The following is a 20,123-nucleotide window of genomic DNA, read 5'->3' as shown; positions in this document are numbered from 1 at the left end:
TTAAGTGATATTTTTATATTATTATCAATCTAATTTTAGGCTTTGAAGCTGGAGGCCCAAACAATACCTTCAATATTTATCCTTGGACAATTATTGGAAATGAATCGTTGATTTCTGTATCAATTAACCGTTCATCTTGCTTTGAGCGTAATAAAGCTGCATTACAAATGGTGGTGCACTGTGGTGGTTACACACCTTGCCCTTCTGGTGGCGTTGGCGTCTCTAACCCTGGTTACTGGGGCATGGTAAGAAAATAATTAATACATATAAATATTTTTCATATTTTTTCTTTTTATTATGTAAGTTTAAATATAGCAGAAATGAATATGAAAATAAAGACTTGAATAATGTCACACCTTTATTTTTCTTAAGAAATGAAAAATTTATTATTAGTTTAATGCATGTATATCTTTTTAAAAGTTTTTTTTTCTTCAATGATCATCAGAATATCGAGCAAGGGAAGAGGTACAAGGTGGTCTATCATGTTAAATCAAAAGGAAAACTTAATTTTCAACTTTCATTCACGGGTGTTGATGTTAACATAGTGTCATCAAATATCAAGTTAGTTCTTTTTTTTCTTTAGAAGACATGTGGTAGAGATTCTGCAACCTATATTCATAAGATTATTTGTTGTGATGGTTCTTGACAGGTATGGTTATGGAGGTGCAAAATGGAACAGGGTGGAGATAATAGTGGAAGCAAAAGCTACTAATCATATTTCAAGTCTTCAAATAACCACTACTATCCAAGGGATTTATTTGTTAGACCAGGTGTCAGCGTTGCCATTGGACACTTACTTGGTTAGTAGAATAAAAGAATCACACCTTATAAATCAACAAATGTGGCTAAAGATGAAAACCCCATTACTTTAATTTTGTAAAATATAATATTAATTATTTTGTCTTACAATAATTTAAAGTGTCATCGATTATTCTGGGGAAAAAATAGTTCACCCAAATTTTTGGTAATTAATTACTATTGAAAATTTAAATAAACTTTGATCTCACATTAAATTACAATCGTAATTTAATCCCAAAAAAAAATCCTAAGGAAGGAATTATTCAAATTAATTATCATAGTAGTAGTTTTCACGTGTTCTCAGTAATAAAATAATTAATAATTATTATAATAAGTTCTCAATACCCAATGATGGCAGTGCATTATATTTTGTTTGTTCTTTTTCTTGATATCATTTCACTCTTCTCTTGTCACAGGGTCATGGCTTCCGAAAGGACCTTTACCAAATGGTTGCAGATTTGAAACCAAAAATTCTTAGATTTCCGGGTATGTTGAAATTCTATGATTCAAGAGTGAGGATTTGTCATACAATGTATTTATTTATATATTTATATTTTTATATTGGGGAACAATATACGCTGCATTCTTACCTAAACAGTTAAATTAAATTTGTAAAAACACAAATCAGTTTCTATACAGTTATAAGTAATTAAAAAGAATGTATCATGGTAGAAAAAAAGCTGCTGAAACTGATCTAGTTGTATTCACCAGCTCACATGTAATTAGGGCATTGTGTGCAAGGGTTTATGTCGAATTCCATGTAACCTTTGGAATAACTCTATTTGTGAATGGCGATGCATTAGGTGGCACTTATGTTGAAGGTAATTATCTGCAAAACAAATATCAGTGGAAAGATACTGTTGGACCATGGGAAGAGAGACCTGGACACTTTAATGATATTTGGAACTATTGGAGTGACGATGGAATCGGTTATTTTGAGTATCTCCAAGTGAGTATCTTTTTACATATATAACATAATTGAATTTGTCCTATTTTTTTCTTCTGATTTTTTACACCATTTGTCCTACTTAGTTAATTGAATTAATATAATGATTTAATATTTTTTAACAGCTAACAGAGGACCTTGGTACATTGCCCGTATGGGTGTTCAACGCTGGTATATATATATATTCATTCATCTTACCCCAATTGAAATTTGTTCTCAACAATCACATGCAAGTATTTGAATTTTTTATTATTAATTAATTAATTTAAATGTCACATTTAGGTATCAGTCGCCATGACGAAATTAATACATCAAACATAGCACCTTACGTACAAGTACAACTTTCTTCCCTTGATCTTTTCTTCTTAGTTAATTATGAATTATATCTTTATATTTACTATAAAATCTATGCATTAAAAGGACGCTCTCGATGGCATTGAATTTGCAAAAGGCTCTCCTAGGTCAAAGTGGGGTTCTGTTAGAGCTTCAATGGGACATCCTAAGCCATTTGACTTGAGATTTGTTGCTATTGGAAATGAAGATTGTGGTCTTTTTAATTATGAAGGTATGCAATTTTATTGTGTTTATCATCATGTGAGCACATATTTTAGTGCAATCTTCATATATATGTTAACCATGAAAACTTGTTTTATACGACTGATCGATCACCTTTGAAATTTTGCACGATTCTAAAGATCGACTTTGATTAATTCAATTGTTAATTTAATTTAATTTTTTTGACTTTTTGTTTCTTATCAGGAAATTACCTTAGGTTCCATGATGCTATAAGATATGCCTACCCTGATATTAAAATTATCTCAAATTGCGATGCTTCTACTAAACCATTAAATCATCCAGCTGATTTGTTCGATTATCATGTAATGATAACATTCTGATACTACATATTGAACTTTCATTTGTTGCTTCAGCTTTGGCAAGAGTGTTTTCTTGTCTTGTTGTGTTTTTCAATTACTCACATCCTTCTTAATGTTTTATTTTTATTAGATTTACACAGACTCCAATGGCATGTTTTCTAAGTCTACTCAGTTCGATCACACATCACGATCTGGTCCAAAGGTTTGATTAATTTCAGTTTTAAATTTTTATGAACTCTTCCAATTCATCATTTATCGATATTGATTTATCTGTCATTTGATATATGAGTGCTCAATTTGATTACAGGCTTTTGTTAGTGAATATGCGGTGTGGAGAAAAGATGCTGGAAATGGAAGTCTTTTGGCTGCTGTGGCTGAAGCTGCGTTTCTCATTGGATTGGAAAAAAACAGGTTTACGAATTTGTTTTAACTTTTTTTAATGTACTGTGTTTTGTGTAGTTTTTCAACTTAACCATATAAAGTTTTTTATTTCTTACATATAATATTTTTTTTTCCCGATGCAGTGATGTTGTCGATATGGTTTCTTATGCACCACTGTTCTCAAATATAAATGACAGGAGGTAATTTTCTTATGCTTTTGCCTTGAAAACTTATACTCTTTAACATAGAATAAGAACTTTGAAAATTTATTGTCGGGAATTATTGTTGATTTCAACATATATGGTTCCCATAATAACACAAGATTGTGTAAACGTGTCAATGTAGATGGGTTCCGGATGCAATTGTGTTCGACTCATATCAGGTTTATGGAACTCCAAGCTATTGGGTGCAAAAACTTTTCATTGAGTCCAGTGGAGCAACATTTCTTGACTCAACACTCAGTACAATTAATTCATCCAATAAACTCATTGCATCTGCAATTATTTGGAAAAATTCTACAGAGAAGAAAAACTACCTAAGAATAAAGGTAAGAGGTGTCCTTTTTCAACTAAACTGAAATTCTGACTATTGTTATATGCAATGTCTGAAAGTGAAACAAATATGAGCATCTTTTAGATTAGGTCTAGTTCATTTTTCATCTTCGATTAGCATTTATATTTGGTGTAAATGATTTTAACTATCACTATATTCACCAGGAGTTAATAATTGATTTCTGCAGGTAGTAAACTTTGGAACAGCAAGTGAGAGCCTTAGCATTTCTATAAATGGGTTGAACGCAACCGTGCAACAATATTATGATACTAAAGCCACAGTGCTTACATCTAACCAAGTAATGGATGAGAACTCCTTCTCAGAGCCGCAGAAGGTACAATTTGGTTTTGCTGTACTTGTGTTAGATACATTACATAAATTAGCCTTGCATGTAAAAACCTATGCCATTAATCATTTATGGCTACTCATTTTAAATACAGGTGGTTCCACAAACAAGTTCACCAGGGAAGGTTGGCAGTAACGTGAAAGTGATTCTCTCCCCCTATTCAGTGACATCATTGGATTTGTTAATTTGATAAGAAGATAGTTCCGAAGCAAGAGATTTTGTGGCCTATCTTTTAAGTTATGCGGAAATGTATTATTATCAAGAGTTTGAGCACGAAGATGTGCGAGTATTATACTGAGTTCTGTTGTCAAGGCTCAAAAATATGTAACTGTTTGTGTTAATTAAAGAATGTTATTTCCGTTTATTTTATGTTATATTTTTCGCATTTTAAACGACAAGAAGAACAAACTATAAGTTTTTTTTTTCTTTTTTATTTGAGAACATAAAATTGAAAGTTAAAATCATTTTTCAATTTTACTACCGCTTTGTTGACATCATATATAGATGCGCACCAAGTAAAATCTCAACTAATCAAAACTAAAGCATGTTTTCCAACTCCATGTCTTTAGTCCTTGTCTTCATACAAACCTTATTTTAAGATTTTCTCTTCTTTAATTATCTTTTAATATCAAATGATCAATCAACAACTAAAAATAAAACAAAATTTAAACATAAAATATTAATACAAAAATATCACTTGACATTGCTATATTCTACAACGATCATTACGTGATTGAGGTAGAAAATAATATAATGATATTTTTATAAAATAATTGATGTAAAAAAACTCATTTTAAACTGATTTAAATCAAAACCGGTGTAAAAAAGAGCTTTTTACATCAATTTAAATTTCATCCGATGAAATAATTTTTTTTTAATTTCAAAATCGTGAAATGAAAAGCAATAAAGGAAGCTTGTTTTTTTATTTATTATTTTATTTTTAATTTTATTTTTATTGTTTTTTTGTTTTGTCTGGTATTGTTTGTGGGGGCTATTTGAGCTAGTAGAAAAGGGGGCTCATTTGGGCTATGGTGGTGGTTAATGATTTTACAAATGTACCAAAATCAAAAGCATGTTCTATAATGGATAGGATTTTAAATATCCAAATCACGAGAACTTGTGCAAGACTCACTCAATTTCTATTTAACATTTTTGTATTTATAATTTGATTGGGGAAACTTAATTCTTAACAAATAGTGATTTTTTTTTAGAGTTTTCAAAATGTATTAAAAATAGAAACTAAAATAAATCATGGTTTACAAATGATAGAGAAGTTATAATTAATTTCAATAACATTTCTCACACGTACCGTTGATCCCGTGACAAATGTACCAGAGTCAACTTGTAACAGTAATGAGTAAGGTCGTCTCCTCAGGGACTGGGTAGATTGATTGATTCTCTATTAATTTTGAAAAGCACAAAATAAATACATATTATATATTCACACATATTCAACACCTGATTCATTAAACTCAAAGTTAAAATTAATAAAACTTAAAACAAGTGACAAATATGCAAATTAAAATAAGTATTAGAGAAATTCAGATATGAAATGCTTGGGACTGGATTTCACCTATTACACCTCTTTGTAATCTTAATAAATACATAATTTAAATGTAAACTTTGAAGGAATCATAAGTTATGGTGTAAGCATAATAAAATTAGGGGCTTAATTAAGAACATTTAAAATAAATGGAAATGAATAGGTAATTAATTACCATATTAAAATATAATTATCATGTCACATAATATAGTTAGCATAAGCTAAAGAATTTAACAACGTCTGTGAGTGAATGGTAATTACAAGATTTTTAAAAGTAATAAAAATCCATTCAGAATGTTTTAAACTATAGAAACTTATGGATTAATTTAACCTATTTTTATTTACAATTTATACATTTTTGTCCCTCTCCTCCCCTTCCCCTCCTCTCTCTCACTCTATCTATTTATTTATCTATTTATTGGATTTTTTGTAATTAATGTAGTCATTTTTTCTCTTTTATGAAGGAAAAATATTTTTTAAAGAAAAATGAATAATAAAAATGTATAATAAAATTATTTTTTTATTAAAATTATATATTTATAATATATTGATAAAGATAATATTGTAAAACGAATATGTATATATAAATTAAAATGATATAAAATATATGTAAATATAAAATTATTTGAATATATATATATATATATTATAATTTTTAATATATTACTAAATCAATGTTAAGTAAGTCTTTCAAAAAGATTGAGGTTGATTTTTCTCATTCCCACATAAAAATATATATTTTTCCATATGATACACCATTTTTCTTTTACTTTTTTGAACATTTAATTATATATTATAAGTTTTTGTTAATTATTGTCTTTAGCAATAATTATATGTTGTGGTGTTTTGAGGTGTGGTGTTAAGAGACTTTAACAGTTAATAAATTTCTGAGAAGTCTTTAGATGTTTTAAAGCATTTTTGAGAAGAGATCTAGTTTGATCATGAGAGAAGAAGTATATAAGGTTTTCTTTAAAAATTAAACTTTATAAGTTTAGTTCTTAAAAATCTTAGAGATATAAGTTAGGAAAAAAAAACTCTCTAGAGTCTGAGTTTCTCTCCATCTTTGAACTTTCTCTTGAGAAGGTGATTTAGAGATCAAATTTATATAGTCACTTTTGCAACTTATTTAAATACTATTTTAGAGATTGATTATAGTTGGTCTCTATTGTCATTAATATTTTTAATGTAATTAGAGACTAAACTTTTAGTGGCTAATAGTTTAAAAATATTATTTATTTAATTAGATACAACGTTTTTGGTCTCTAATTAAAATATAATCAGAGACAAATTTTTTTGTCACTATTAAAACACTTTAGAAACCAATATTTTAGTATTAAGATGCACTAAAATTAGAGACTAAATTTTTAGTTTCTAATTATTTGACACAAAAATATTTGGTCTCTAATTAAAATACACGAGTAAATAATAATTGATTTTTTAGTCACTATTAACTCATTTTAGATAGTTTTTTTAGTATCTAATTATGCTATATTAGAGACCAATATATCGATATATGATAGAAATATAATATACAACGGATTTTTTTAATCAATATTAATTATTTTAGATAAATCAAGCTCTAATTAAAAAATAATAAAGATTATTTTTGTAATTACTGTTAAGTCATTTAATATTTTAATTGAGTCAATCAATTAATAGAAATTTAAATTATTAAAAAACATCATAAACATTCAATTGTATTTTATTTTTACTTTATTTTTAATATTTTTAAAATAAATATCAATCTTTTTTATAATTATCAAAGCCCAACCTTTAAACTTATATTTTGTCTAACTCACCAAAGTCCAAAGTTTTATCTCAAAATATAATAAAGTCCAAAATTTAACCTATAATCGGATATATTCCTTTAAGTGAGTTTAAAGTCCAACCTATAAACCCAAAATTTATTTTTCTTATAACAATTAATAGTGTACTTTATCACGTTAAAATTAGTATAAATAGAATTGATCATACAAAAAATAAGGTCCAATTGTTAGAGTAAAACAACAAAATTTTGCTATGATGAACTTTAAGCCCAATTGACCTCACCTTTTCTTTCACCAAAAAAATAAAAAATGAAGCATGTTTCCGGTAGGTTGTACTTGTTTTTGTATTCATCACTTCCCACATTTCATTTATTATGATTCCTTTATATATTTTTAAGTTGTATTTTTATTTAAAAAAATTAACTTGATTTTTTCAGAAAAGTCATAAAATTATCCATCATAATTTTTTTATCCTAGTTTTTATACATGTATTATTAACTAATACTAAACTAAAATATTTTTTTATTAAACTTGTAGTTGAATATTGCTTTAATAACTCTTAAATTACTAGAATATAATTTACTTCTATTTTTTATCAAAAAAATTACCTTTTTTATTATAGTTAAGACTAGTAATTAGTTAATTATTTGTTTTTCGTAACCTAGCTACTAATAATTCCTAAAGTGCATGAATTTTTATTATGTTTTTGTGTCTGCAAAATTACATATGTAGCTTCCTCACTTTTCATCTTCTTTCTTTTTTAGTTACGCGTCAAACAAATGGAAAGAGAAACTTAGATAATTGACACGTATAATTTCATCCTCGATCTTCTTAGATTTATAATACCTCGTCGAGTCCAAAGCTCCAGCTCAAATAGCAGAAGCAAGTCAGGAACTGGAGTTGAAGCGAAAGAAGAAGGAGCTCGCAGACGAGACAGTGCGAAGAGATGAGATGATTAACGCTGCTTCACTCTTGGCTACCTGCATCAAGAACACAGTGGAACGGAAGAAAGAACATGAGCTATTCTTGAGGATTGCAGGAATGAAAATAACCTTGCTTGGCTAGCCGTTTCGACCTTATCCGTTTCCCTCTTCTTTAGAAGCCAAATTGCTATGCATAGAAGATATGGCAAAATACAGCCACCAGTTTCACAAGGATTTTCAAGCTTGTGATGTCAAAGTTCACCCTAATAATATCTTAGAAAATATATTCTATTTTCGTGTTTGCAGCTACACTGAGCAAATTGCTTTGATAAATTACTTGGACAAATTCATCATCGAGAATAAAGATGTAAGTATAGTATTTCATCAATCAAATTGATTTTTTTTTCTGCAAACATGTTGAATTTATCCTTGAGTATTAACCCTCATATGTTGCATTGGATTGTCGACAATCGCAGTACTCTTGCTTTGGGTTTCTTTCCTTTTCCTTTTGATCAGTTGTTTTGTTACATCTTAACTAATCCATTGTGATCCATTTTTAAATACATAATTCCAGGTAAAGATCATCATTGTTGATAGTATTACTTTCCACTTCCGCCAAGCTTTTGATGATATGGCTCTCAGGACTCGATTGCTCAGTGAAATAGCTTTGAAGTTGATGAAGCTTGCAAAAAAAAATTGTTTGGCTGTAAGACTCAATTTAATTTGCTTGCCAGAGCTGTTTTGTAGTGAACATAATTTATTTTCTTCTATTAGAATATTTGTTATGATTGATTTTTGTTATACTCAGATTTGTTCCCACTTTATTGAGTATAAATTTGGATTTAATTGCATATATTTATTGTATTTTATTTAATGAATCAGGAATTGGAATATTTGTAATTAATAATCATTAAGTGTCATTAATTATATATTAAATTTTAGGTTTATAACAAGTTAGTTTCTACATTTTTTCTGTCCAAATTTTATATACACATATATTATTACCTTGTAACCTGGAGCACAGATGAATGTGATGGAATAACACTAAGGCCAAGAAGACCAAGAGGTGATATATTGAAGGAAGCAAGAGGAATGGGTTAGTGTTGAAAAACCATAGGAGGAGTAAGCCTACTTTTGGGCCTTAGCTCCTAAGTTTTTATAGCATTTATTTTTATTCCTATTTTTGCCCTTATCTTTAATTTCCTATTTTACCCTTGTATTTTGGGGTGGTTAGGACTTAGAATTTATTTTCCTTGTATTTCCCATTTTGCCTTTGTATTATGGGGTGCTCTAGATAATTAGGTTTTTAATTTTGGGCTAGGGTGTTAATTAGAGGGTGATGCATGTTTTTTTGGTGTCATTGGGTCTATTTTTGGTGTTAGAAAGGCTTAGGCCCAAGTGGAGGGCAAAGGTTGCATGGTCTTATCATGCACCTAGATATAGCTAATCTAAACCCAAAGATTTCATCCTTGGCCACCAAGTTGCATCTAGGGTTCATTTGCATTTCATTTGGAATGCATTTGCCTACTCCAAATGCAACCCTAGATGCCTCCCCTCCTATAAATACCCAACACCCCACACCTTGTAAATACTTTGGAATTTATGATATTAAGAGAGCCTTTGTCCCTTAATATTCTTCCTTAGTCCCCTTGGTCATTTCGGCCACCTATCCTTCTCATCTTCACCGTGAGTGTTCTCACCTTTAGGAGTGGCCTTCATCCATCAATGAAGTGAGCCAAAACCCTAGAGTACCACCTTAGCATTTCATCAAACACCTAGCCTCCATAAACATCATTCGCCCATCTCCATCTCCAAGGCTAGAAACCTTGAGTTCCATGATCCAAGGAGTCCGGTCATCCCTCTTTCACGCTCTTAACTCAATCCATGCAAGGAGGGTTGCCATCAGAATGTCAAGTCACTCATGTTTCACTTTTTCCCTATGCAGAATCACATTTCCGAACCTTGTTTGATACTTTAGCTGGGAATATTGTTGTCTTATTGTTTACGGTGGAATTTGTTAACAGGTTCTTTTTATTTAGACTAGCACAGCAAGTGTTTCAATTTAGGTATATGATCTCGGATTACAATGAAAAGGAATGAAATTGAATGATCAATAATGGCTGGTCTCTAAGCATTCATCAATGATTAATAGATAATTATTTCCATGCACGTAAACACTTAGATGAACAGAATGAACAATAATGATATTAGCAATACAAATCATGGTTCAATTTTATACAATGATCAAGTTGCAGTACAGGTTGAAGCATATTGTTCAGGTTACAATTCCACTACGTGCTTACAAGAAGGACAAGAAACTACACTAAATCTACTCCTAAGATGAAAACAGGAAAATGGCCGAGAAGAAATCATACCCAAAAACAATTCCGTGTACGAAAGCCATGTGCGCAGGCAGAGAGTACTTCAGAGTATAATTTTAGTATGAGTTTTCCGACCTTTGTGATGGTGCAGCTCTTTTGAATTTATAGAATGAACTGATGACGGTTAACTTCGTGCATGCAAGCCACTATGGGATAACCGCTATCCACTATGCTCATTACGTGGCTTCCAAATTAAAACTTCTCATAACCGTTCTCCCACGTTCATATTAACCTCTTGACCTACCCGTCATTTCATGTATATTAATTTCTCGACCTGGACGTTAACTACCTTCGTATGACCATCAGCACCACACACACCTTTACTATTTTTCGAGCATATCTTTGTCTAATCTCGACATAACTCTTTTCGATCTTGAACATTTGTTATTGGAAGGTGTCTGTCTTCATATCATCTTTTGAGGAATCTTTATGTACTATTTCGACTTTTGCAGTTTTTCGAGTAGGCCTAACAAATGCCCCCCTAGGAATTAAGTCGAAGTGAGCATACTCATTGCGATGAAAGACTTGAATTCCTTATCGAGAATTACTTTATGATTCTTTGTCAAGATGGTTTTAAGCAGTGACTTTCTAATTCTTCGATGAAAACCTACCTTGATTTCGCATTAAATTTACATGACCGTTTGATGGGACATTGATTGTCCTGACGGCGTATGCTCACTCTGCTCCATAAATTTGTCTTTGAGGAGACGGTTTTGGCGGCTTGATTTAAATGTATGTGGGTTAAAATTTGAAATAAGTTAAAATGGACCCATTTTAACCTAAGGCCCATTTACCTCATTTAAGATTTTTTTACCCTAGAGTAAATCCATCTTCACCATTTCACTTGCTTTGCGCCCAAGTTTCTTGTTTTGCCTTGCTCCACTTGTTGATCTTCTTTTCCGACGATCTTCACATTCTTCTTCTTCATCACCTTTCTTGTTATTTGCTCCTGTCATCTCTATAATGGCCTCTTCTGTTGCATCTAGTTCTGCTGCCGTGGTCTCTACTACGTCTCCTGTTGCTGCCTCTGCATCAACTCCGGTCTTAACCACAACCGCTGCGTCCACCATGGCCACCACCACTCCCATTCAAGCGAGCTCTCTGTTGATGACTAATGCTCAAGTCTGCACCATTCCTAAAGGCACTGAGCCTTTCGTCCCTATCCCTGGTATGGAAGAAGCGAGCTTGAAGATTTTTCAATCTCAGGTACTTCTTCCTTTCTCCCTTGAGAACGGTAATGTGCATGCTTTCTTAGGGCCTTTTGCTGGTCAAAACGAGAAGAAATTTGGCAACACTTTACTTCCTGAAGACTCTTCCACCCAACCTTTCATTTATTCTTCTGAGATAGATTTGTCACTGCTTAAGGATACCACTAAGATTTTTAGGGCTTTCCCTCCTGTTAAGGATAGACATTTGGCTTGGTTGACTCGTGTAGAGCATTCAATGCACTCTTAGTGGGTAGCAACCGGTATTTCTGAATTCATTCAGTTAGCTAAGTTTGATTTACATCTCTTCGATCCTCAAATGCTTCTATCTGCTATTTTCTTCTGGAATAGGGAAACTCGAGCATTCGAATTTCCTTATGGCTTTGTGTGTCCAACCTTACTTGATGTCGCTGCTATTACTGGGTTGGCACCTATTGGGGATAGGTTTCACCCTAATCTTTTCGAGGAAGAAATTTCAATCAAGGAGACTTCAATATCTTGGAACAAGAAAACCTATCTAGCCTTTATCACTGCACACATGGGACAAGCCAATACCCCCGTCTCCGCTTCTGAACATATTGCTTTCTTAATGTATTGGCTTTCTGCTTGTGTATTTTGTACTCCTTCATTACAGGTTCCCAAATATTATTATACCTTGGCACAAGCCTTACATTTAGGAAAGAGGATTTGTTTAAGTAAACTTTTATTAGCTTCTCTCTACACCTGCCTCGACGAAGCATCGGAAAGCCTTTCTCGAGATTCAGATCCCCGCAACCTCTCTGGACCACTTTGGTTGCTTCAGCTATGGCTTAATGCCATTTTTGAGAAAAAACTTTCTTTAGCTTCCACTTTTGCCCCAACTTGCGACCTCGAAGGAGCCCGTCTTATGACTCTAACCCCTCGTAAACATTTAGTCGACAATTTTTTGATATATGTTGATGCTATTCTTAGTTTCTTGGAGTTTAGTGAAGACTTGGCCCCCTTCATACGTACTACCTTGTCAGGCCCTTCTTGGCTTCGAGGTCGTAATCAAGTTGGAAAGATCACCCCAGATTCGATTGATATGTGGATTGGGTTTCTTTCCTGGGACGTCATCATTTCGGGGATGAGGCAAAAGGATGTCAGAATTTATCCTTATCAACCACAACTCTTCTCTCGACAGTTTGGTTTGTGTCAAATGAAACCACTTCCCCTTCGACGGAAAGAGGGAATTGATTCTGACATTTGTGCAGAGACTGGGAATTATCAAGAAGTTTTGGACCTTATTCTGCGTCCTAATAAAAAGCTTACTCTTACCCCTTGCCACTTCTCTCCTTCCTTTTTAGTTTCGAAGTGCTACCTTCGGTGGTGGTGCGATTACTCTGTAGATAAACTTGTGAGTTTTGATGGTTTTTTGAAGAAACTGATCAACTCTCCTCTCTCTTGTTCACAGGGGCCCAAGCAATCAGGTACTTTCAAGAATCAAAATATTATTTATCAATTCGAGCAGTTTTTTAAAGTTTGTTATCGACCTGATAATATCGGTCAAACCATTTTCGATGCCTCCGTTTCCTTGTCGAAAATGGTACAAAGGAACATCCGCTCAAAAAAGGTAATTAACCCTCGAGGTAAAACCGATTTCAAAAAATTTTGTCCTAGAAATATACCCCCTCTTCCAAATGCTCTTTTTGGTTTAGCTAAGTATTTATCTTACCCTCCTTGGGTAAAAACACTTGATCTGTTTTACCTCGAGTGGAAGACAACCCCTGTAAAGAATAGATTTACCTACGCGAAATGTTCCTTGTACGATTTTCCTCGAAGAAGATGGTGGCCTCTATGTTGGGTCGATAACACTAACCTACCCCCTGGTAACAACCTGTAACTAAGAAATTTTGTCGAATCCCTCACTGCACCTATCTCACTCTTTATCTACGTTATTGTACAGCTGCTGTTCCTCAACGTGTTCCACAACACGTCGACCAAAATCCCGACTGGGAAAGTGATGATGATGATGACAAAGGATCTTCCTTACAGGGTCGAAAAAGGAAGACCAAATATGAAAAGGTCTCTCTGCGCTATAAGGTACCATTTTGGACTATCTTTTCAATTAGTTTCTAGGTTTCTGATATTATGTTCCTTCCTAACTACTTGCCAAATTTCCAGCAGCTCGAGACCTCTAAAAAAACAAAAGGCGGACTCTTAGAGTACTAAAATTGTAAGTAATTCTTTTTGCATCGTTGACTTCCTTTCACCTTTCGATTATAACTTTTATGTTTTCAGGTTTCGACTACTAAGAAACAGGACAAAGGAAAAGATAAATTGACTATACCTCTTCCCAAGAAAATTCAGAGGCTCCCTTCTGAGAAACTCCTCAAAGATGCTATGAAATCGGTGGCAAAGGTACTCTTGTCTTTGATTTTGCTTACGTATTTTCTTTTCCTCAAGTACTTCTATTTCTAACCTGCTTTCTATTTTAGGACACCGAGGTCATTCAGATTGATTCTTCTCGAGAATTCTCGAGAGATGTTCCTCCCCTCACTGAGGCATCTCAACAGGTTTAGCCCCTCTTTTCACAGTTTCTAACAAATTATAAGAAAGAATAATCTCATAATCTCCTTATTAATTTATAGGTGGTCACTTCTCAGTTAAACGTTACTGAGATGGCTTCGATGATAGCCTCCAATCAAATTCCTCCTCAGGTCGAGGATGACAAGGTTCCTCAGTCGGACCCTTTGGTCAATGAGGAGACTTTGCAACAAGACTCCGCTCAAGGTGACCCTTCTTTTCAGCTACAACCTCCCTTGAGTCCGCACAAGGGTATATTTCTTCCGACTTTATCTTCTTATCATGGTGTTTAATGAGAACCTCTTATGCATTTTTCTTTTGTACAGGTTCGACTGAATCTCCCAAGCCTTTCACGACTTCTCCTTCGACCCAAGGGGTCGCCACTTCCTCTGTTCAAGGTGGCCTTTCTTCTATTCCTTCGACTGACTTGGACCTGCTAAGTTTTTTCAACGAAGAGGACGAAGATATCCACAATATTTTTGAAGTCCTTGATAACTGGACAAGTGGTCCATCTGAGTCAGGAAAGGAGAAGGACACAATTGAACAAGTCTCTGAGACAACACCATCTTTCCAACCTGTGCTCGAGTCTTATAGGTTAAAAGCTTATGTGGATAACTTGGATCAAGCCCTTCTCGACCCAACTTTTAAAGTCGAAGTTGAACAGATGGTTGAGGACCTGCTTGCCTATCCAGACCTTCCTTCTGCCATTCATTTTGAACTTCAAGAGTTTATCAAGTCTTTCACTCTTGCCTCAGATCTTCGAGTACAATGGTCAAATACTTTTCAAGAAGTTGCTCAGATTGAAGTCGAGAGTGAGGGTGATCGTGCACGACTCGAAAAGCTTCGTGACGACTTGATTTCGAATCGTAAGGCCACCGAGGAGATTCTTCCTGCCTTAAAGAAACTTCAGCAGCGAGAAGCAGATTGTGTGGCTACTATCGAAGCCTTACAAATTGAACTGAAAAACTATCGCTCTGAACAAGCCGCTTTAAAGGCTCAGAGTCAAGAAGTTGTTCAACGTCAAAAGACCTTGAAGGACGAAGGCAAAACAATCTCTTCTCGACTTGCGAAGTCACTCAAGCACAAGAGACATTTGGAGAGTCAATGCTCCACTCGAAGGCAGAAGTTGGATGAAGCTTACATGGCCTTTACCGAGTTCAAGTCCAAGTTTTGTAATAATTAGATTCTTTAACATTGCTTTCTGATTTATCTTTGTGTTGCTTGTATCGAACAATTCTTATTCCACCCTTTTATGAAAATGTTTCAAGTATTTCCCGTTCATTACTTTAGTCACATTTGAATTTATCTCTTTAATAACGTATGCATTTTTAGAATATGCTTGTTCGACTATGAAGGGGCCTTCCCAATTATAAGACCACTTGCCTAGATTTCGAGATTTTTGATCCATGGGAAGAATTACTTTTAACACCAAGTCCCCAACTCGAAATCGTTGTGTTTTAACCCTCTTGTTGTACGATTTCTCGACTCTTTCCTTTTGTCGAACAATATTTTGCAACGCAATTAACCTTTCCTCCTCTAAAGAAATCAACTCATCATACATTAAATTCCAATAATCATCAGTAGGTAATTCATTCTGTTTCTGTATATGAATTGATTGTAAGTTAATATCAATAGGAAGGATAGCCTCATGCCCATACACTAATTTATATGGAGTAGTTTTTGTAGCATCTCTCAGAGAATTTCTGTATGGCCATAGAATTTGCACAAGTGTTTCATGCCAACTTCGTGGCCTGCTTGATACATGCTTTTTAATTAATCCGATCACCACTTTGTTAGCAGCCTTGACTTGACCATTTGCTTGCGCATAATATGGTGTTGAATTTATCAACCTAATCCCTCTCGATTTTGTATATTGAGCGACTTTTCGACCCGTGAAGACTGTGCCTTGATCAGTAGTAATTGTTTGAGGAATCCCAAACCTCGTAATAATGTGATCTTCGATGAAATTAATTATGTCGTTTTGCTCAACATCTTTTAAAGGAATAGCTTCAACCCATTTTGTAAAGTAATCTATGGTAACCAAAATATATTTGTGATTTTTCGAAGAAGATGGGTGTATTTGTCCAATTAAATCCATTGCCCAACCTCGAAATGGCCAAGGTTTGATGATCGAATGCAACTCACTTGCTGGTACCTTTTGTATTGGTCCATGTTTTTGACACTCTTCACAACTTTTTGCGAATTCGATACAATCCTTAATCATGGTTGGCCAATACAAGCCTTTCCTTGACAAAACCCATTTCATCTTCTTTCCAGCCTGATGTGCTCCACAAATGCCTTCATGTATCTCTGCCATGGCTATATAACTTTCATGGTCTCCCAGACATTTGAACAAAACTCCATCAAAACCTCTTTTGTACAATTCATCGTTTAGTAAGAGATAATTGAGAGCTTGGAGTTTAATCTTCCTTTCAACCTTTATATTAGGATTTCGCAAGTATTCGATCAATTTGCTCCTCCAATCTTGTTGACTTGCTGAACCTATGCTTAGAATTTCTCGATGGTCTAACACTTCACTTTCTGTATGAATCAGATATTCGAGACACTCTTTACTGATTTTATATCCAGAGGCTATCTGAGCCAACTCATTTGCGATAAGATTTGAGTCCCGAGGAATGTGTTGTAATTCTACTTCACCAAACGTATCAAGTAACTGCACAGCTCGAGTCTTGAATTCAACTAATTTTTCGTTTAAACACTTATACTCTCGAGTTAATTATTTGATGACCAGTTGTGAATCTCCTCGAATTACCACATTTTTAGCGCCCAATTCTTTAAGAATCTCGAGTCCAGTAATGAGTGCTTGGTATTCAGTTTCATTATTCGAGTATCCTGTATTTGTTTTGAATGATAACTTAGTCGGAATTCCTTGAGGAGAAATGATTAACAAACCTATCCCAGTGCCTAAGTCATGTTTCGAACCATCGAAAAATAATTCCCAAGGCTTAATGGCTAAGTAATTAATTTTTTCAGTTTCTTTCGAGTGATCTGCAAGAAAATCTACAATTACTTGACCTTTGGTTGCTTTTAATGGCTCGAAAGTTAATGAGTATTCAGTTAATGCAAGTGCCCATTTACCAACTCGAGAATGTAACACAGGTTTACACAACATATATTTTATCACATTACTTCGACAAAATATTACAACATCACGAGTCCTAATATAGTACTTCAACTTTGTACAAGCAACATAAAGACTTAAACATAATTTCTCTAAAGGGGTATATCTAATTTCCGCCCCTACTAAGATTCGACTTAAATAGTAAATGACTCTCTCGATGCCATTTTCATCATCTTGCGCCAGCATGCCCGCAATAGTCGAATCGTTAGCTGAGATGTACAACTTTAGTTGCTTCCCTTCAAAGAGTGGTGCAAGCACTAGTGGAAGAGCCAAGTAAACTTTGATTTCATCGAATGCTTTCTGGTGCTCTTCGTTCCATCGAAATTCTTATTCCTTTTTTAAACGTAAAAGAGGAGAAAATACTTTAGTTTTACCAGACAAGTTCGATATGAATCTTCGCAGGAAGTTTACTTTACCTAGGAGAGATTGAAGTTCCTTCTTACTCGATGGAGGTTTAGTCTCCATGATAGCCTTCGTTTTGTTTCGATTTACTTCAATCCCGTTCTGGTGTATAACAAACCCCAGAAATTCTCCTGCTGAAACACCAAAAGCACATTTTAGTGGATTCATTTTCAAACCATGTCTTCTCATTCTTTCAAAAGATAATTTTAAATGGCTTAGGTGGTCCGCTTTTTGTTTCGACCCAACAATTATATCATCAATGTATACTTGTATGAACTTACCAATTAGATCATGGAATATTAAATTCATTGCCCTCTGGTAAGTGGCACCTGCATTTTTTAGTCCAAATGGCATCATCACCCATTCATAAACGCCCAACGCACCTGGACATCGAAAAGCAGTTTTCGATACATCATTAGCTGCAATGAAAATTTGGGTATATCCTGAATAACCATCAAGTAAAGACATAATTTCATTACCTGCAGCAGCGTCTATCATGGTTTCAGCAATGGGCATAGGATACTCATCTTTGGGAGTTGCCATGTTGAGATCTCGAAAGTCAATGCATACTCTGAGTTTCCCGTTTTTCTTTATAACCGGCACTACGTTCGAGATCCACTCAGGATATCTTGAAGTTCTGATGAACTTCGCTTTTAGTAATCTCTCAATCTCTCCCTTGATTTTCTCGATTATTTCAGGAGCGAATCTTCGAGGAGTTTGCTTCACGGGTTTCTTTCCTGGGATCATGGGTAGCCTATGCTCTACCAACTCTCGATCTAGTCCTAGCATTTCATCATAATCCCATGCAAAGCAATCTTTGTATTCATGCAAGACTCGAATGATTTCCTCCTTCAATTCCCCTTGCAAGGACTTGCTGATATAAGTGACTTTTTTATTCTCGACAGTCCCCAGATTAACTTCTTCCAGTGGGTCTTGGGATTCTAACTTATATTCTTCCTTGGCGTCCCTTTCGAATCCCAGGGGCGAATTATCGAAAATACAGTCTAATTTGAGTTCAAGCTCTTGCTTTTCATACTCTTTTGTTTTTGTTTTTTTGACCTCTTGGCCTCTTTCTATTTTTTGATTTTCTTTTTTACTCGAGACTCGTTGGTCCCTTTGTTTTTCTATTTTTCGTTTTTCCTCGGCCAAAGTGACCGTACTTTTGTCATCTATTCCCAAACATCCTTCTTCACCTTCAACCTCTTCGGCCATATTGGTTGTTCGATCGGCCACGTAGGCCGATATTCGAGCTAAGAAGCTCGAATAAGGATTCTCATCCTTCATTCCTCAAGCGGAGCTGAATCCTTTTCGGCTCGAATCACGAATCCTCTCTTAACGTCCCAACAGAAAGTTTTCTTGACTCCTGCTTCTTCATCCATCACCCTAGAATTATAAGCATTGAACGGTTTAGTCTTGGCAAATGCTGTCAATTGTTGATCAGCGAAATACATACCAACTTCATATGTTTTCTGGTCGGCCTCGAGAACCTCTAACCCTTCATCATCATTCCAGAAGAAAATCTTCTAGTGCACTGTGGAAGGAACTGCACCTACTCCATGGATCCATTCTCGACCTAGCAAAACATTGAAATTTGCCTTGGATGGCGTCACTATAAACATAGTGGTTCTCTTCACACTCCCAATCTGCACATCAAGCAGAATCATGCCTTCAGGGTGTGAAGACTTCCCTGCATAGTCAGAAATCATTATGTTGTGAGGCTTCAAGTCACCCAAAAACTTCCCAAACCTTTTCAGCATTGTTTTTGGCAAGATGTTCACAGCTGCACCTCCGTCGACCAAAACCTTATTCACCTCTTGCCCCTCGATCATCAATGTCAGCAATAGGGGCTTAAGGTGTCCCTTCATTTCCTCCGTGGGAGAGTCGAACACAGCAGAATTGAACTTGGGGATCACCCTCGAGATTTGATGGACCCATATGATTTTGGATTCATAATTGGGGTCATCGAAGAGGTCCTCTCGATGAATATCCTCTTGTTCCTTCACGGACTCCATAGCCCCAGCATACTCGGAAGGCAAAATGGAAACTACCCGCAAATGTCTTCCAGAGAGTCCTCAAAACCACTTTCGAAGCAATCAGTAATCATGTCTTCATCATCCTCGAGAAACTTTTAAGATGATTCCCCTTTCTGAGGTACAGGGATTGAGAAGCGGTTTCCCCCAACACCTTCAAACGTAGCTTTTCGCATCCTTTGCTGTCTCCTCCACTGGGTCTTAGTTAAATTATTGAACGGTTGTCGAAAGCCCCGTCCATATCCCCCAGTCAAAAATTTACCAGACCTTGGAGCCTGATTCGAGAATT

At 34.6% G+C, this 20,123-nt stretch overlaps 2 protein-coding genes across 2 annotated transcripts; one reads left to right on the top strand and one right to left on the bottom strand.

Annotated features, from left to right (window-relative positions):
• The first annotated feature begins 43 nt into the window (after nt 1-43).
• Nucleotides 44-4,858, top strand: LOC145957604 (alpha-L-arabinofuranosidase 1-like). The gene is made up of 15 exons (XM_083074093.1): nt 44-245; nt 446-561; nt 650-800; nt 1,215-1,284; nt 1,602-1,747; nt 1,870-1,915; nt 2,027-2,079; nt 2,165-2,309; nt 2,504-2,622; nt 2,750-2,821; nt 2,927-3,030; nt 3,144-3,200; nt 3,346-3,547; nt 3,740-3,886; nt 3,993-4,858. Exons 1-15 carry the CDS (start codon nt 168-170, stop codon nt 4,086-4,088), a joined length of 1,602 nt encoding a protein of 533 aa, XP_082930219.1. The 5' UTR covers nt 44-167; the 3' UTR covers nt 4,089-4,858.
• Nucleotides 4,859-19,327: 14,469 nt separating this feature from the next.
• On the bottom strand, nt 19,328-19,816 carry LOC145957137 (uncharacterized). The gene has a single exon (XM_083073351.1). The coding sequence runs from the start codon at nt 19,814-19,816 to the stop codon at nt 19,328-19,330; it is 489 nt and encodes a 162-aa protein (XP_082929477.1).
• Between the last annotated feature and the right edge of the window lie 307 nt (nt 19,817-20,123).

The sequence above is a fragment of the Cajanus cajan genome, chromosome 4 (assembly GCF_000230855.2).
Source record: "Cajanus cajan strain Asha chromosome 4, NIPB_CcT2T_4, whole genome shotgun sequence".
NCBI classification, from domain to species: Eukaryota; Viridiplantae; Streptophyta; class Magnoliopsida; order Fabales; family Fabaceae; genus Cajanus; species Cajanus cajan.
This window is presented reverse-complemented; position numbering and strand designations above follow the sequence as displayed.

Bases quoted from the DNA above. Each gene is read 5' to 3' on its own strand.
- LOC145957604 (XM_083074093.1), top strand. From the start codon at position 168: ATGGTGGTGCACTGTGGTGGTTACACACCTTGCCCTTCTGGTGGCGTT. The intron at 1,748-1,869 runs GTGAGTATCTTT...ATTTTTTAACAG, and splicing joins GTTATTTTGAGTATCTCCAA to CTAACAGAGGACCTTGGTAC. The intron at 2,623-2,749 runs GTAATGATAACA...TATTTTTATTAG, and splicing joins CTGATTTGTTCGATTATCAT to ATTTACACAGACTCCAATGG.
- LOC145957137 (XM_083073351.1), bottom strand. From the start codon at position 19,816: ATGGAGTCCGTGAAGGAACAAGAGGATATTCATCGAGAGGACCTCTTC.